This window comes from Gopherus flavomarginatus, chromosome 11, assembly GCF_025201925.1.
Source record: "Gopherus flavomarginatus isolate rGopFla2 chromosome 11, rGopFla2.mat.asm, whole genome shotgun sequence".
In the NCBI taxonomy this organism is placed as follows: Eukaryota; Metazoa; Chordata; order Testudines; family Testudinidae; genus Gopherus; species Gopherus flavomarginatus.
The window spans coordinates 51,567,729-51,585,870 of record NC_066627.1 but is presented as its reverse complement, the minus strand read 5'-3'; the positions used below and the strand labels follow the sequence as shown (position 1 = coordinate 51,585,870).

At 50.5% G+C, this 18,142-nt stretch overlaps 1 protein-coding gene across 4 annotated transcripts in view; it reads right to left on the bottom strand.

The window, feature by feature from the left end:
* KIAA1755 (KIAA1755 ortholog) overlaps positions 1 to 17,923 on the bottom strand; it is a 32,793-nt gene extending 14,870 nt beyond the window's left edge. For 3 of the 4 annotated variants that reach the window (XM_050917693.1, XM_050917696.1, XM_050917695.1), the window contains exons 1-5: positions 9,021 to 9,292; positions 4,345 to 4,542; positions 2,216 to 3,614; positions 1,899 to 2,093; positions 625 to 748 (exon numbers count right to left, since the gene is read on the bottom strand). In XM_050917693.1, the coding sequence (XP_050773650.1) occupies positions 625 to 748; positions 1,899 to 2,093; positions 2,216 to 3,614; positions 4,345 to 4,542; positions 9,021 to 9,023 (1,919 nt within the window). In that variant the 5' untranslated portion in view covers positions 9,024 to 9,292. Of the gene's footprint in view, positions 1 to 624; positions 749 to 1,898; positions 2,094 to 2,215; positions 3,615 to 4,344; positions 4,543 to 9,020; positions 9,293 to 17,811 lie in introns of those variants that run through there. The other variant, XM_050917694.1, reaches the window with a different exon arrangement.
* Between the last annotated feature and the right edge of the window lie 219 nt (positions 17,924 to 18,142).

Here is an 18,142-nt window from a genome sequence, read left to right as displayed (position 1 = left end):
AGCCACCTGACTCCCTCTTGCCAGGCAGCAGATGGGGGCGCAAAGCAGGCAAAGGAGCGAGTATGGATGCCCAGCTCCCAGGCAGACTAAACACCATATTCCCCAAATTCCTTTAACCCGTGTTTACCCTTGACTATGCTACTACCTGAAAGGAATTGGAACGGGGCATGCAAGCCGCCACACATGGCAGGAAGGGGTTAATGGGCAGCTGGAGGCTTTGACAGCCCAACTGAGATACCTGGAGCAGAAGTCTGGCTTCCAGGGTAAAAGGCAGAGCCCTGCTCAGTTGGGGGGAGCAGGCAGAGAGAGCAGTGGCTGGAGAAGGCTGGTCAGGGCCCAGTGCCAAGCAGATCTGCCCAAGGAAAAGGAAGAATTTAAGTTCATGTTGTTTCCTCCTTGTTTTGGAACTGGAGTGCCCTGCAAGGGGTAGAACTGGAAGGGACCTGCTGGAGGGCTAAGTCTCTGCAACCCAGAAGGTGTTGAAGACTGGGCAGAGCAGTGGAAGACAGGCTGGGAAACCAAGGCTGAGTGGCTGCTGTGCCGGGCAATGCTGCATGCAGGTGCTCTGCTAAGGTTGTGCTATAACATGGATGTTGTGGGAAGGCTGCTGTGTTCTCCCCTTACCTGGGGATGAAGCAGAGGTAAAGGAGGAGCTGGGCTACCTCTCTGGCAGAGCACCAGGTGGCTTCCCATGCTCTGCTGCTTGTGGTCACCTGGATCAGGGCCCTGCCAAGCTTATCTGTGCTCCCTGCAGCCAGGAAAAGCAAACAGTGAGTTACCAGTTCACAGTACTGCCACGCCCACGTACTCAGACCTCCAAAGCCATCAGATTGACTTAAAAATCATGAGATTGTTCGAAAAACAAAGTTTGGGTTCTTTAATTTGCCTTCTCTTTTTGAGCCTTTAAGAGTCACATTTTGAAGCTGTTTTCTCTCTGCAACCATGAAGGCTAGAGACATGCTTTTTCTTAAAACAAAACAAAATAAAACAAAACAAAGCAGAGTTTCAACCTATTCCATGATTCCAGGAATTGGGGCTTCAAGGAAATCACTAAGTATCGGGAGACTTGGCGATGTTGAGTTTGTTGTGGAGTGGGAGACCCTGGACAATCCAAATGTCATCTACTGCATTCTCCCTTGAACTGCTCCATCACATGGCTGCATGCTTTCCCTGAAAGCCCTTAGGGAGTGCTGCTTGCATGGTACAGCACCTCCAGTACGTCTCCTTGGGGACTTCATGGAAGAGCTGCAGTTAATACTATTGGCCTAAACTCCCGCACAACCTCACTTTCACCTTGATGACTGCTCACACCTCAGGTTTCCGTCTGGTCTGAGTAGCTGGGGTGGAGGCTCATGTGAGAGGGGCTAGAGTCTGGAGGAATTAGTACCATGTTGGGAGCTCTAATTCTGGCTCTGGGGGGCTTTCATCTGTGTCTCAGAGTTCTCATCTGTGAAATGGGGGGAGAATGTTTCCCTGCCTGCCTGTGGGGCTTTGCACACACATAAGTTAATGGCTGTGCCCTGCCTTCAAGAGATAAGAACTGGTTGGGGAATGTCTGGGTTTCCCCTGAGGCATTTTTTTGTTTCTGTCAAAAATGTTCAGGTTTTCAGTGTACCCCCCGACCCCAAATGCTCAGTTAAAAATTAGTTCTCAGCCACTTAAAACACAAACATTTCAGCTAACCAGGCAAATATTTTAGTTTTACTGAAATGACTGGCTGAATTTTTTGCCATTTTGGTGCTTTCCATTTTTCAACAAAACCCCTAAAAAAATGTAGGACGTTGGACATTCCCTGCAGAAATTTTCATTTTGACCACAAAAATCTTTCATTAAAAAAACCATTTTGAATGAAGAAATGTGACTAGGTCTAGTCATGATCCTGTCACTGGGTTCAGTACCTGGCAAGCGAGCTATGCCCGAGTGCAAGAGCTCAGCACCGAGATCCTGCCATTGGGGTGGCCTTTGAGGGCTGGACTCTGCAGACAGGGGTTCTCGGGCAGGACAGCTCACGGTGGTAACACAAAGACCATTCTTACAGTTGGTGCCTTGGAGAGAGCTGATGTCAAAGAGAGACGCATCCGTCTGATCGGTACCTGGCCAGGAAAAGAGATCAAAGATGTGGCAGAGTTTTTAGCTGTAAGGAGGCAAAGCTTGCACAACTTACTACAATGTTTGCTTTATACCCAGTTTTGTACAACCCTCTACTGGCTATTACCTTTCCCAGTCGGCTTAGCCCTGCTCATCCTGGGAGAGTAAATAGCCGACATCCTTTTCCGAGGCCCTTCGTATTGGCTGGTACCAGACAAACTGTCCCCTGGGGATGCTGGTTGTCGTTGGCCTTTGAAGAAGGAGAATCTATGGCTGGCAGGGGGAGACTGTGACCGAGAGAGGTTTCTCCTTGCACCAGCAGGAGACTTGAGAAGCTTTAAGTATCCCTGCTTTGTCACCTCCTTCGCTTTTGTCTCCTGAGTCACTGCCTTTGGAGGACAGCCAGAGAGGAGTCTGGGAGCAGCTGCCTGGCCTGGCCTCTGTCTGAGGTGAGCTGGACTCTCTGGAGCTGTGCTTGCTGAAGGGAACTCCGGTTTGGGCACATCAGACTCCTCCAGTATGGCTGCCATCAGCCCAGAGCCAAAGCTCACAGGGTTCTGAAGGGCGGCCACGTAGGACTCACGGTATCGACACCTCGGCCCATGGAATTTGGGGTCTCTGTTCAGTTTTCTCCTCAGACACGGTGTGCAGGGACCCTCCTCTGAGCTCTGCCCTTTCCCACAGGTCCATTTTTCTGCTGCTGACTCTCTGTTCACTCTTGAAAGCCTTGATTTACGCTCTGATGGCACCTTTATTTCTCTAGAAGGTCCAGGTTGCTCAGCAGATGGTCCTGACTTGGCCAGAAGATCCAGCTTCATTTCTTCAGAAAACTCCAGCAGGTCAACATAGTCACCATCCAGGTCCTGGCTGATGGTATGGCACAGGCTTGGCACAGCAAACACACTGGGCTTCTTCCATGATCCTGCTTGATCCAGCTTGATGAGTCCTGGATACTTGCCCTGGCTGGACCTCCAGTGCACATCTTTGCAGTCTTGGACATTACCCAGGACGTTACCAGGTGGCACCTGAGCATCAGTCATGCAAAAAGACATTGTGCAGCTCTGTGATGCTGGCTCTACCATCACTTCAGAGCTGCCAAAGCCCAGTGCATGTGCTGGAAGGGACACTCCAACCTGGGTGGGACTTGGTGCTGCTTTGGGCTTGCTGATGAATTCTGGCCTGGCTATCTTACTCCAAGGCATAGGGGCAATTCCCTTTTCTGTGGCTACCAGGCAGGTGTGCAGAGGTGCTCTCTCCAGGTCTCGGTTGATTTCCTCCAGCCACTCATTGGTAAATAGCAGCGTGTAGGAGGATTCAGGAACGGTTCTTTCTTCCACAGTGCGCAAGTCCTGAGAGAGGCACTTCACAGTGATGCAGGCAGATTGCTCTCCGTAGGGCTCTGCTTGGAAGTAGAAGTCTCCTGGGCGTAGTAAGAGAGGGTTGAGTGGGGCAAGGTGAATGACTACTTTCTCGTGAAGACACAAGGGCCAGCCTTCATGGAGAAAGATGCAGTTAAAGTAAGGTGCCTAAGAGAAGAAAGACATGATATTAACGAAATGAAATCTGACCAGCTTATTGTGGCCTAATGGATAGAGCACCGGACAGGGAGACGGCTCTACCACGGGCCTGCTGGATGATCTTGGGCAAGCCACTCCCCTCCCCGTGCCTCAGTTTCCCTATCTGTAAAGTGTGGATAATGAGCCTGTCCTCCTCTGTAAAGTGCTTTGAGATCTACTGATGAAGAGCTGTGTAAGAGCTCAGGATTATTATTATTGTATGGCCTTTGTTCCACAGTGTACGAGCACCTTGCAACCCATACTGGACGTTTTGTCACAGCCCCTGTGTGCTGCCAGGCCGGGCCATTATTCCTGTTTGGGGTGGGGATAATGATGTACAGACTGACTCTGCAGTGCCACAAAGTGCTTCACAATGATTAATAAACCCAGCAACCTGCGGGGGGTTGGGGAAGTCTCATCATCCCATTTTACGGATGGGAAAAGGAGACCCTGATGAGGTGATTTGCTGAAGGCCCCACAGAGAGAAACCAGACATCTGTCCTGTTCCTTGCTTAACTACCAGCCTGCACTGCCCCTAGGTGCGATATGATAGTACAACGTTTAGAGTCTATGTGGAAAGTTTGCTTCAGTGGGGGAAGCCTGCCTGCATCCATGCACCCACGGCAGGCCTGGGCCTGAGAGCCAGGCTCTGGGAAGGCTTGGGGGAGGTGGAGGCTGGTGTTGTTGTCCATGAACTCACACAGGCTGCCTGCCGCACATGCTCAAAGAGGCGCTTGGCAGGAATCAGGAAATCAAGGAGGCAGCACAGCCCATCGCCGTGGTAGTCGCTGTCTAGCAGGCGGAAGAGCTGGCTGAGAACGGTTGGGGCTGTGACTTCAAATGGCGGGTAGAGGGCTAGCAGGGCGTTCTGCACCGCAGCATCGAGTGACCGGGGATCCTGCAGGGGAAACGCACCATCCATTACACAGACAAGCACTAGCAACCCGCCCCCTTTGGGGACCTCTCCCACCGCCCCCCGTTTAATATACCGCATCCATCACTCACTTTCCCAGCCTCCCTACAGAGCCTCCAGGCCAGCCCTCCAGCCTGGTGGGAGCATGGAAGTGTCTTTAAAGGAGGAACGCTGATTTAAATAACCACCGTGGCTGGCAGAGTCACATGCAGTAGATGTGTTTCCTTAGGAGTAACTGTGCCTTTCTGGGACTCGGGTACATTAGTTATGACACTGCTGAAGTGAGGAAAGGTCGAAAGATCTGAGCGAATTGGGGAGATGCCACTAGCGTCACAGAGGACTTTCTTTTGACCAGGCAGGTTAAGGAGCTTTTGGTTGAAAGGGTCGCTAGTATGTCTAGGTTTATACACGTTTGATTTGTGGTGGGTCTGAGTTCCCAAGTGCACGCTCCAAATTCTAAACTCCTCCAAGTTCAGGAGTGTTCACACCTGGTGATTTGGCTCAGTCCATTATAGCGAGAAGGGTAGCTAGCGAGATTAGACCCAATCCCAACTGCCCCCAAGTTCAGAGCTGTTCAGATCTGAGCTCTTTCCCAGACACTGGCAGGTGTTTTAGAAATTCCAATTGTGTGGATGGGTGACAATGCATGAGGCCAGGCACCATGATTGCTCTGGTTCAGCCTCATCCCTACATTTCATTGATTCCAAACCAATCACTGGAGAATCTGTTAGGAAATATCCTACATGTTCTACAGCTCCATCCTTGCAAAACAAGACCCTCCAGACTACAACAAGACCCACCATTTGAGTAATGCCGACTTAATGATATTTCCAATTCACTGACCTGCCTCTGCATAAGCAGTTAATTAAACAAACCCTGTTTCCAAGGCTGTGCTAATCTGACTGACATAACTGGTGCACCAAGGGAAGCAATCAGGATGAGTTCAGGTTAAATGTCAGCTGCTTTAGGAAAGCAATGGTTGTCAAATGGAAAAAACGCATAATGAGTAGGGACAGACATTGGCTTTTCAGGCCGTTAGGAGGGGCTTTCAGGCTGTTCACAGACAGTAAATAATAATGCAGCTATGTAGCCTGAGACCGCTCTCCCAGAGCTGGCCTTTGTGCCGGAACTGGACAGGCGGACAAATAAAGCCTTGACTGGATTTGCATGTACAGAGGCCCATAGGCACACACAAATGGAGGTTTCTGAGCGTGCAAACCCATGTTCCTGCAAAATCTGGGCTGTTGGAAGCTGGTGGAAGAATTAACCCCAATATACTTTTTAACTGGGATGTGTTGAGTTTTTATATATATCTAAAAACTCCTGATCTGTCTCTGTTCAATCTCTAGATAACAGAGAAGGCGCTTTTATCTCCCACTGCCAAGCTTGACCTGCTACAGATCTAAGCTTCTTGACCTGGTAGGAAGGTCAGTCTCCAAATTTAACTGTACTTGATATGGACGAATTCCAAAGCTCTGAGCACAGCCTCAAGCAGAGAGGACCTTTAGTTAGCAGCCTCCCATTAATCCATCCAGGAGCTGTATCAGCAACGGCTTCTGGTACTTGAATGAGCCCGGGGTCTGTGGCTGTCACACACTAGGGCTGAGGGGGTGAGACTGTCACACACATGTCAGTGTGGGAACACTCGGGAAGCTGAAGTGGAATTATCCCAAGGTGTGAATGTGGAGTGCACTAGTTAAAGCACATTAAACCCTGTGTGGACATGCTACTTCAGAAGTAAAGCTGCCTTGTCCAGCTTAGCTTAATTAGGTTTAATGTGTTTTAGCTAAAGCACTTTAACATCATATCTTTTAGCTAATTCTGAGGAGCTTTCCTGAGTGTCCCCTGGTAGACACACCCTGCCGTTAGATTCTCACTTCTCAGTCAGGCAGATTTCAGCCTGGTTGCAGAGCTCTCTGTTTACCATTTTAAAGTGAAGGCTGTGTCAGGCCATGGCTACACTGGCGCTTTATAGCGCTGCAACTTTCTCGCTCAGGGGTGTGAAAAAAACACCCCCCCTGAGCGCTGCAAGATACAGCGCTGGAAAGCGTCAGTGTAAACAGTGCCCCAGCGCTAGAAGCGTGGCTTCCAGCGCTGCAAGCTAATCCCCATGAGGAGGTGGAGTACGTGCAGCGCTGGGAGAGCTCTCTACACCCGTAGAGGATGTGGAGTACATGCAGTGCTGGGAGAGCTCTCTCCCAGTGCTGGCGCTGCGACTTCACTCGAAACTTCAAAGCGCTCCCGCGGCAGCACTCCCGCGGCACCGCTTTGAAGTTTCGAGTGTAGCCATATGCTCAGATTTGACAGCCTTAGGCCTGGTCTACACTAAAAATTAGGTCAACATAGCTGTGGCACTCGAGTGTGAAAAATTTACACCCTCTGAGCACTGTGGTTAAGCCAACCTTGCCCTGGTATAGATGTGGCTTGGTCGATGGACGAATTATTCTATCAGCCTGGCTACCGTAACGTGGGGAGGTGGATTCCCTACAGCAGTGGAAAAATCCCTTCTGTTAATGCAGGAAGTGTCTACTACACTAAGGCCGCACAGCATGGGTGCAGGGCTACAAAGCAAGGTTGTGTCACTCTGCTTCTGCCCTGACCTGCAGGGGGCAGGGGAGGCAGGGAGCTCTGTCCATGTGAGCCCATCCAGTGCTGCCTCCTCGCCTCTGCTGAGATCTGGCACCCCCTGCAAACAGACACTTGCACAATACTTGGTTTTATCTCCCGGTCAGATTTGTCGGAAGGGGCCCGGTTGGGTGCCTTTGGGGCATGGGAATCCTACTCTTTTGCAGACTGTCTTGCAAGTCACTTCATCTCTCCATGCTGTCCTGCTGTCTGGGTACCATGGCACTTCAACCCCCCGTCTGCTGGTTCTCATGCCCTTCTCTGGTCTGGTGGATGGGGCAGTGAACGGAGCAGGTGCTGTTACTCCCAAATCTCAAAGGGGAGCTTGGAATTTAGCACCTCCCAGCAGCTGGTGAGGTACTGAATTCACTGGGTTTCCTGGTGCTGTAACAAAACAGAGATGAAGAAGTTCGAATCCCCGCCTCCCAAGATCAACCAGTTCAGATCCTAATGCTGTAATCTGTAAAGCAGCAGGGCCCTCTTAAACCCAGGTTAAAAAAAATTGTCAACTGAATTTGGGGCCCCCATGTAGAGGAGAGAAGAGTGGGATTTTACAAATCCTAATGACAAGACTTTATTCTTGGTGTAATTCCACGGTCAATTACACCAGGGATGATTTGGCCCAAGATGACAAAACAACTTCATGAAATGTTACCAAAAAACCTCCCATCAGTAAATGAGTCTGATCTGGCTGTGAATAGAGAGCAGCAGCAGCGTGCAAACGCGAGGCGAAAAGGGACCCTAACTAAGCAGTGACTAGAAACCAAAGGGAACTGACCAGTCGACTTTCTTTGACCAATTTAAGTGAAGTGCAAAAAGAAAACAAAAGTCACTAAAAGCATAAAGAGACTGAGATTTCATAAGTTATTTCCATTTCAATAACCTAAAGTGTAGTTCAAACGGACACAATGCTCTTTCCCCCAAATCCCCATCTGTTTTTATAAAGCCGTCTGTCTAAATCTCCGGGACGGGTTAGAGCTTCACAGTAAATACAGTTTTGGCACAGTAAGGTTGTTCATTTAACTCTCAAGTTACCAAGCATACCGCTCCGTCTCCCTGATGCAGAGGTTTGAGAGCACTAACCAGTGGCCAATAACAACTCCAGTCCCGCTGCTCCGGCTCTTACATCAGGGGAGTTTAGCCTGAGTAAGGACTGCAGGATCCAAACTTTAAAGACAAGTCAAAGCATTAGGAAGGCAAGAGACGAGGTCATCACAGCCACTCAAGGCAGCACAGGGGGGCACTAACAGTAATGCAGTCGGGACCGACAGAGTCAGGAATGTCATCCCTGCATAGCACAGGGAGAAGGAGTGAAGTTATTAACACATTCTCTGGCTCTAATTCCCTGCAGCCATAGCTAGGGACTGCAGGGAGGTTTTAACCACAATGGTTTGCAGTCCCACATGCTTCCATCCAAACAGCTGCTAGTGATCTTTGTACCCTTCCTTCTACTTGGTGCCAAACGTCTGCTCAATGTGCTGGAGACACAGGCTCTGCGTGAGAAGGGAATCCTCCCAGGCACAAACGAATTTAGAAGCGAGCTCTGTCATCAATCTGTCTCCCCTTTCCCACCTGGCAAAGAGTGCTGTTACACCTGAGTGTTAGCGTTTCAGGGCTGACAGCCGCGCCCTGTGTGGCACAAGCATACAGAAAGACAGGGCCTGGGAAAGGACAGCACCCGCCATGCACTGAGAGCAACAAAGCAGCAGGCTACTGCTAGAACTTTGCTGCAGGGCCAGGTGTGCAGTCTGTGTTGGCAGCAGGGGACAGAGGAGACAAGCAGACAGGGAAAGCTAGTGGGAAAGTCATTACAAAGATACAAAAGCAGAAGGTATTACCATGTTTTACTAGGAAGTGGCAGGGAGGCTGGCGGGAGCAAGGAGGTAACTGTCCCTTCTCCTTGGAAGCTAGAAGTTTTCCTATTGCATCTAGTTGCCCTGCCACTCTCTTCAGTCCATGCAAGTGGCTCTTTTTCCTTCTGGCGGATCCTCAGTGAAATCCAGGTGCCCTAGAAAAGTTGCAGTGAAGCCAGACAAGGGGCAGAGGTGGCTCTGCCTGCGTCAGCCCAGCTTCTGCCTCCGTACCTCCATCCCATTCCCGACCAGAATAAGTCAGAGAGGATCCCTCCCACCCAGCCACCCACCTCTCCTCTCTTGTAGAAAAGAGCAGCCCTGCTTGTGAAGGGGAGGGAGAGGGAGTGGAAAGAGGGAAGAAGGGAGGGGGCTGTCTGGGAAAGACGTCTTAAGCTCAGTCTAGTTCACGCCTGTGCTGCTTCATCTACAAAACATTCACAGAGCAAGCCAGGCCCCAGGCACAGCAGCCCCCATTGTGCATCTAGACAGGCTCTTTTCATGCCCACACAGCACAAGAACTGGAGTGAGAGCAAAACAGGCAGGGGAAGCATCTTAAGTGGCCAAATCCATCTGTGGTGCATGCACACAGAATTCAGTGCAGTCCCACCGGGTGAATCTGGCCAGTGATGCCTGCCAAGACGAACACAAGACACCCACACAGGCTTGTTTTTCTAACTGTTCTATTTCCCTCCGAAGTGGTTTCTTTCTCTATCTCTTCCTGGAAGGGGCATGCCAGCCAGTGCCTTGAAATCTCCCCTCCTGCCTGTGTGAAATAGCTTTGCTTAATTGGCCACTCATTTCCTTTGTAATCTGGTAAAATCCACTTCCAGGCTCAGGGCTGTCCAAGCTGTGACTCAGATGATGGGGAAGGAAAGCAAGAGTGAAGCAAGCCAATTAAAGGAGACACTCCTTCAGACAGGCAGAACACTGCCCTGTCTCTGCCCTAGATGTTATCCAGCTCTCCGTTTCTAGCTGAGCGTTTTCAGAAATAAAGGGGTTTTGGGAAAAATAGATCATAAAACTGTTCTGGGAGAAAACCACTGCAGAATCCTAATACAGAATGCTGCGGCGCCGGCAGCTCTGCAATGGCCTGGGTTATAGCGAAATCTGTGAGTCTGTCCGTTCTTAGCACTTTTCAGCCATTGATCACAAATAAGGTGAGTGTCATTATCCCCATTTATTGGTGGGGAAACAGAGGCACAGAGACTTGTCCTAGGTTACACAGTGAGTCAGACAGTGGCTGGAATAGAGACCAGGTCTCCTGACTTCCACCCCAGTCCTGTTCTCTCTCCATTGGACCATTCTGCCTGCCTGTCTTATCAATTGTCCGTCATGTATGTCTGTACCAGAGATGGGCTGGCTACAGACCTGACTTGTACACACCAGAAGTGTTCATCATAAGATCCTTTACTGCTCTGCCGGGTCTGGCTGAGTTGAGCGCACATAAGATTTTTTACACGTGTCACCTGGTGGCTGACCAGTGTCACCCAGTTTAGCATTCCATCACATCTCCCACTTCACGTTCTACAATCATACCCTTTACAGGATTTCACTGTCAGACTCTCGTCGAAGTTCAGTATGGATCGGTTCGTTAAGTGTCTCTGAATCGTCCCCGTTTTCTAATTACACGTCCTGAACCCATAACAACTGGGTCATCTGGCTGTCCAGGAATTGCAATGACTGGCTCTGATGGGTTTGGAATCTGTCAGGCGTCGGCGTCTTTTTCTGCATCCGCTGTCTGTTGAGTTTGCTCTGTTGATTGTTATCTCTGAGGAACAAACTGTAGATGTCAGCGGTTTCTGGTGAACTCTCCACTGTCAGTCGCTTATCACATACCATCTGAATTCTTTGTCTTTATGACAGCTGGAGTTGTCCATCCTTTTTCTCCATGGACGTGGTCACCAGGTTCTAGACCTGGCCGTTCTCTGACTGATTGATGTCTATTATATGTGTCCATAAGCTCTTTTAAGCCTCTTTACCTGATTGGGGGGCTACTCTCGTCATATCTGGTCATTATGGACATAGGTTCTTTTCCAAAGTCGGAACAGTAGTTCTGAGTTGTCTTCCCACCAGGAGTTGTGCTGAACTGTATTTAATCTTGCTCTGTAACTCAGAAGAGCAAGGAATGTGTCTTCCCGCTGTAGGATTTTCCTGGCTGTCTGTACAACTTTCAGCCTCTCCGTTTGCTTGTGGGTAATGTGGGCTGCTAGTAATATGATCAAAATCATATTTCGTTCAGAGTGATTTAAATTCTGCTGCAGTGAATTACAGTCCATTGCCCATCACTCTTTGTTCTGGAATATCAAAGTGAGCAACAGTGCACTTCGGTTTCTTGCTAACACAGCCACTCGTTATATCTTTCAGGTACATTACTCCTATATGCCTGGAAAAACGGTCCACAGTGACCAGGTAGTGATGTCCTCTGAATGTGCATATACTGCAGCTAGTCTCTTCCAAGGTCTCTCTGGTAGAGGTGTTTGTACACTGTATGGTTCAGCATTGTCTTGCAGGTTGATTTGTAGTGGATCTCCTGTCAAAAGTCCAATATAATCAAAACCTCTGTTGAATTCTTCCTGCTTTCTCACTACGCCCATCATGGCTGCCATTCTGCAGCTGAGAAGGCTGCTGGCCTGTGGTCCTTTGGTCATATACACTCTGAATGCACAGCTTTGGTCTTTGTAAGTTGTTTCAGTGGTGAACTGGCCCATGCAGTTCAGAAAACCTGCAGGGCTAGTCAGAGTGGAGTCAGGTGACTTCAGCCCTGGGCGGGGTTGAACATAATTGTAAGCCGCTTCTGAGAGGACTGTGATGTCAGCTCCTGAGTCAGCTTTAAAGTCGGTGGACTTGCCATAAATATTCAGTTTCATTCCCCAGGCAGGCTGTATGGCATCACAAGGGATAGATCATAGAAACAACAGCCTTGATTGTCTGGAATATGTGTCAACTCCCTGACTGCTTTGGTGCAGCAAACAGCTACAAAATGTCCATATTTTGTGCATGTATTACACCGTGCGTCTCCGGCTGGACATGCATCATCTCTTGGGATAAGACTTTTTCCACATCGTGTGCATGTGGGCTGGAATTTGTCCCTCTTAGCCTGGGAGTTCTTTCTCCTTGCCTCTGGGGTCTCATAGTAAGTACTTTTAACACTCATGCTGCATTTGCTAACAGCTTCTAGGCTAGTTTCTTGGTTTTCAAGTTTGGCAAGTTGCTCTTGGTTTTGCTGTCTCACCAGTACAGGCTGCTTTCATGTTTTGCATTCCCCAAATCACAGTTTTCAGCCAATCTACGCAGAGCTCCTATAAAACACTCAACATTTCCCCCTGGTTCTTAAATTCTCTGGTGGAAACATGCTCTTTCATAAACCACATTTCTCCAAGGTATGAAGTATGCAGCTTTCCAGCCATCTTTGTGATTGTCTTCAGTAAAGTCAAAGGATTTAAAGATATGCTCTGCCTTCTTCCCCATAGTATGTAAATTAAAGAAGATATGTGTATATCTCCAGTTTCTTTGTGGAGTTGGTTTGCAATTCAGAATCTTGCAAAATGCTACTTCCATTCTGTTCACTGGGAAGGTTTGTCAAAGCTCAAGTTCCCAAGGGCATCGAAGAGCGGCATGTGGATGAGATCCTGCAACCTTTGTCGCTGTTCCTTCTGTCTGCAGCCTCTGTTGTCCTTTTGTGTCTGTCCTTAATTTACTCCGGACACCATGTCATGTACTTCTGTACCAGAGATAGACTGGTCACCGAGCTTACTTATACAGACTAGGTGGATTTGTCAGAAGATCCTTTAATACTCTGCCAGGCAGGGCCGTCCTTGGGGGGTGCGGGACCCGGGTGGAAGCGACGTCACTTCCAGAACCGACCACGGTGGGGGTGGGTAGGCGAGGCTAGGAGAGGCAGTGCCGCCTCAAAAAGCTAGGTGTGACCCTCCTCCCCCCACCGGCCCCACTTCGGCAGTACCACTGGACTCCAGGGGCCTGGGGCCACACCACCCGCCTTCCTGTTTTCCTTAAGAGTTTTCCTTGGAGTTTTCCTTAAAGCGCCAGCTCCTTGAGTCAGCTGACTATGTGAGACTTTCAGCCTTCATTAAAAAAAAGGAAGTTTCTAGCCCTCATGAACATAAGAACATAAGAACGGTCGTACTGGGTCAGACCAAAGGTCCATCTAGCCCAGTGTCCTGGCTTCCAACAGTGGCCAATGCCAGGTGCCCCAGAGGGAATGAACAGAACAGGGAATTATCAAGTGACCCATCCCCTGCTGCCCCTTCACAGCTTCTGGCAAACAGAGGCTAGGAACACCATCCCTGCCTATCCTGGCTAATAGCCATTGATGGACCTGTCCTCCAGGAACTGATCTAGTTCTTTTTTGAAGAACTAGATAAATGGTCTCAGAGGAAAGCTGGAGAACGTGACCTATGCGTATCCTAAAGGCTCAGAAACCCAAAAGCACATGGAAAGAACCCCACATTTATGTTTTTTAAAAAACCCTCATGATTTCTGAGTCCTCCCTCACAAGTTTTGAACCTGAGGGGCTGGCAGCACTGGGTCTGTGGTGCTAGAGATCAAGCATATAGCGTGACGTTGACAGCGAGCATCCAGGCAGCTCTGGGAAAGGGGCTCTGGCACCAGAGCTCAGTGGATCCTGGAACAGCTGGCTGAGGGGGAGGCAGTTGCAATAACAAACTTTTGTCCAGGGATTAGGCAGGGGATGGACAGAGCACTACAAAAACAAACGGCGGTGGAAGGAGGGGTAATGCTGCTCTGCTGGCCAGGGAAGCCTTTTGGGGAGTCCGTAGCTTGCTGCGTTCCCATTCACTTGCGAGCTGGTTAGCAGCGAGAGCCCCTTCACCACGGCTGCAGCATGATCATTCAGTGTCTGAGATCCAAGGGCCTCTGGTGCAGTGGGGTTCCCAGCTCCCTTCTCCAGGAGCTGCCTGGATGAGCCATTGGTCCTGCTGGATTGGGCTGCAGCAGGCTGCTGGGCTGGTGCTAAAGGCAATGGGTGATGTGCAGCAATGCAGAGTGGGGCCTCTCCCTATGTGTCAGGGGGCTGAACATCTGAGCAGCTGTGGCCCTGCCTAGGGCAGCTCCCTCCCCAGCAGCTGTTTCTCCATGGACTGGTTTGTTTAGGTCATAGATCATAGAATGTCAGGGTTGGAAGGGAGCCCAGGAGGTATCTAGTCCAGCCCCCTGCTCAAAGCAGGAGCAAACCCCCGACAGATTTTTGTCCCAGATCCCTAAATGGCCCCCTCAAGGACTGAACTCACACCCCTGGGTTTAGTAGGCCAATGTTCTCTCCTTTCATCCTCTCCTGCTTGGGGTGATGTCAGCCGCAGCTTCCCCTGAGTCTCATTACAGGAGGAAATGAGGGCAAATTCCCTGCAGAGTTAGCCTGGTGTTGTCCCTACCCCCCATCCACACCCCAAACTCTTGTCACCTGAGCTTCGTGGTGCTCTCAGCCTGGCTGGGGCTGGAGTTCGAGCCCAGGCTCTACTTTCACTCAGGCTGGTTTGCAGTGAGGATACAGGTGAAAGCTCTCAGGTGCTGACACTGCCGTCCCACAATTCCCCCCAGGTGCCCAGGACAGACACATTCTCCCACAATTCACTGGGAAAGAATCCGAAAGCGGCTCAGCTTATCGCCGTGCTAAGAACCATGGGACATGTCCCACAGAGTCCTGGAGACGTCCCCAGGGGCAGACTGACATACGCAGTGTCCACTGCTGCCCACGGGGGAGAGAAGAAGCCCCAGACCTCCATGGCTGGGTGTGGATCCCAGAGGTATCGGCTCTGCAGAATGGCACGACCCAGGAGTGCTGGGGTCGCCAGCCGCTCGGCAGGTCCACTGCGAGGAGCGCAGGTGCACCTGGGGAAGGGGCTGCACAAAACCTCGAGGGGGGATCGAGAGTAGTTACAGGTTTGCAGGCTGGGACAAGGGGTTCGAATCAGCGGCAGCCCAAGGCAGGAGGGGGCAATGCGGTCAGCATGAAAGAACTCCCTAGTGAAGCCAGGAGCAGTAGGTAGGTGTCCCCCGTAGCTCCCAGAGCCTGTCCAGCCACTTCAGTGCCAGAGCCAGGCTCTGGGCAGAGTGAGCCCCTGGCATGGGCTGCTGGCATTGCCCAACTGGCCGTGAGTCTGCAGATAAGAATGGGATGAAGAGATGAGCATATGCAGGAGGCAGCAACAGCAAAGCATGGTTCCCTTTCATACAGGCCACTACCAGCTTGGGCCATCTCCCCCCGGGTTCCCTGGGTCCCCAGGGGTGGAGTGGAAAGGAGGGACACTCATGTAGAACTCAGGGTAGCGGGGCCAGATGAGCTCCAGCTGGAGACAGGCAGAGCGTCCCAGGAGCATCCAGAGTTTGCCTCAGGGAGGGCATGGGATGAGGGGCTCTGTGTGGCTCTCTCTGTTTCTCCCTCACTTTCATCTCCCCCTCCCCCCTTCTCTGTCTGGCTTTGCCTGAGCAGCTGTTGAGAGCTTGTATGTGGCTTTTCTCTCTGCACCCCTCGCAGGCACAGAGCCACCATTCAGGGCCAACGGGGCGGCTGGAGCCTTCCTGCCAGGGGCTCCCTGAGGTCATCATTCCTTCCCAGCTCTGGGTCATTATTGTCTCCTGAGTGGGGCCTGGATCACGTCACTGAGCAGAAGGGAGTGTGTTGGGGAGGGGGGACTGAGCGGATGGGAGTGTGTGTGTATGGGGCAGGGGGTGCAGCACAGGGGTAATAACAGACTATTTTTCGGGGCATGAGATCTCCACTGTGGTGTGTCTAGAATACGTCATTCGCTGCCATGTGGTTGACCAGGGGGAGCAGGCATATGGCTCAGACGTCGCAGGCCAAGGGCTGGGGGTGAGCTGTGGTGGAGTGGATGGGAACCCAACCCTAGAGCTAAGAGCCATGTTCCAATCCTGAGGCTACAGCTTGTGCCTTTCTCTCTGAAGTGTGAGACTCCTGAGCTCAGCCTTCCTGAGAGTGAGGAAGGAATGACTCTGGGTCTGGAGTCAGATCTGAGCTCTATGACTCAGGGCTGTAGCCAACTGCATAATCCTTACCTTGTGGAATCTTCTGGGGTAGGCTGCAGCCTCAGTTCCTGCCCTCGTGCGTGTCTGAGCCCTGCCACATCAGAGCTACGGGCCATAAGGCCAGAAGGGGCAGTTCTGATTGTAAAAAGAACAGGAGTCCTTGTGGCACCTTAGAGACTAACAAATGTATTTGAGCATAAGCTTTTGTGGGCTACAGCCCACTTCATCAAATGCATAGACTGGATCATATAGTGAGGAGCTATATATACATACAGAGAACATGGAAAGGTGGGAATTCCCCTACCAGACCAATTAATTAAGATGAGCTATGGTCAGTAGGAGAAAAAAAACTTTTGTAGTGATAATCAAGATGGCCTATTTAAGACAGTTTGACAAGAAGGTGTGAGGATACTTAACATGGGAAAATAGATTCAATGTGTGTAAAGGCCCAACCATTCCCAGTCTCTATTTAAACCTGATTGTGACACTGCATGGAATATGTGGGACACTTTATGATATTGTTGATACCAATATTATAAAATTGCAAGGAATCGGACCCGATCTGCCGTGTGAGGTATCTGTGAAAATGTTATAAATTGCCAAGTATGCCTAGCTTGTTGATATGTTTGTATCACCTGTGTATTGGGAGTTATAGATGTGTAGGGTATGTCTGTATTTCCAAACTTGTGCTGTGTTTCTGGGTGACACCCGCAGACAGATTGGCATCCTGCTTGATGGCCCATCAAGGGACATCAGCTGTACAATGAACCCATTGAAAGGAGCGGGGGGAGGGGTAACACCTTATGAGTCAGAAAGCCATGTAGGGGCATGCCGGTGGACAGCACTAATGCCATGCGCTGTGCAGCTTGTGTTTGGGACACAGGAAGTACCAGCCACGTGGCAAAAGGAATATAAAGGGCAGCGGCATCGTCTCCATTTTGTCTTCATTCCTGCTTGCTACCTCTGAAGTAACTTCTCTACAAACCAAGCTCTGAACAAAGGACTGAATGACCCACCCAAGCTGTGGGTGTGTCCGGAGGGATTGTCAAGCCAGCAAGTTCACCAATACTGCTGAGAACGTGACCTATGGGCTCTGAGGTCTCTGTGTGTATGTGGCTGCTTTACCATTTCACAGCTCGCATCTTGTTCTTTTTTCTGTATAATAAACCTTTCGTTTTAGATGCTAAAGGGTTAGCTGGCAGCCTGAGATTTGGGGTAAGATCCAACCTAATACGGACCTGGCAATGTGACTGGCCCTTTGGGGTTCAGAAGAACATTTTGCAGAGTGAGCAGAGTTTTGAAATAACTGCTCACGTTACTGCACCGAGGTGGTGATTGGGAGCCAGAGAACAGGAATGCAGTAAAGGGGGCTGGGTGATTTCTTTCTTTTTTAGCATCCTGATAACCAGTGTGGGGGAGCAGCAGCACAGTTTGTGACTGGTTGGGGAGTTTAATTTCAGTATTTACCCGTCAGCCTTGGGAGCACCTGCTCTCCCTTTTGCAGTCTGCCCTGACCTTGGCATTTCCAGTGGGGCTACTCCAGCCCCTGGGGTCACACTGAAATCTAGTCTGACCTCCTGCAGCATACAGACTCTTGACGAGCGCCTGACGGACTGCCCCTGACAGCATTCCAATTAGGTGCCCCTCAGCCATGAAATCATCTCTTATGGGCCCAAAGCCATTCCTGTGGTTAATGGGCCCAGAAGTGTGCATCCTTAACTCCTGCCAGAAGCCAGGAACTCTGCCACTGACTTACCATGTAGCCTCAGCCAAGTCATGTTGCCTGGCTGTCTGTTTCCTCTTCTGCGAAATGAGGATGGAGACACGCGCTGGCCTGCCTCGCTCAGGCGCTGCGAGGATTAATTGGCTGATGTGTGGCAGATGCCCCCTAACCTGGCCCTGAGAGGATGCCCTCTCCCTCATGCCAGACACATGCAGGGGGAGCGGCAGCCTGGCAGAGCTCCCCAGAGGATGAGCCCAGCATTCTGGGACTCTCCCTGCACTTTGTGTAAGAGCTGCAAACCCTGTCCTGCTCGCAGTGCATGCTTTGTCCCAGCTACTCTATTTATTGTATCCCCAAGTGGTTC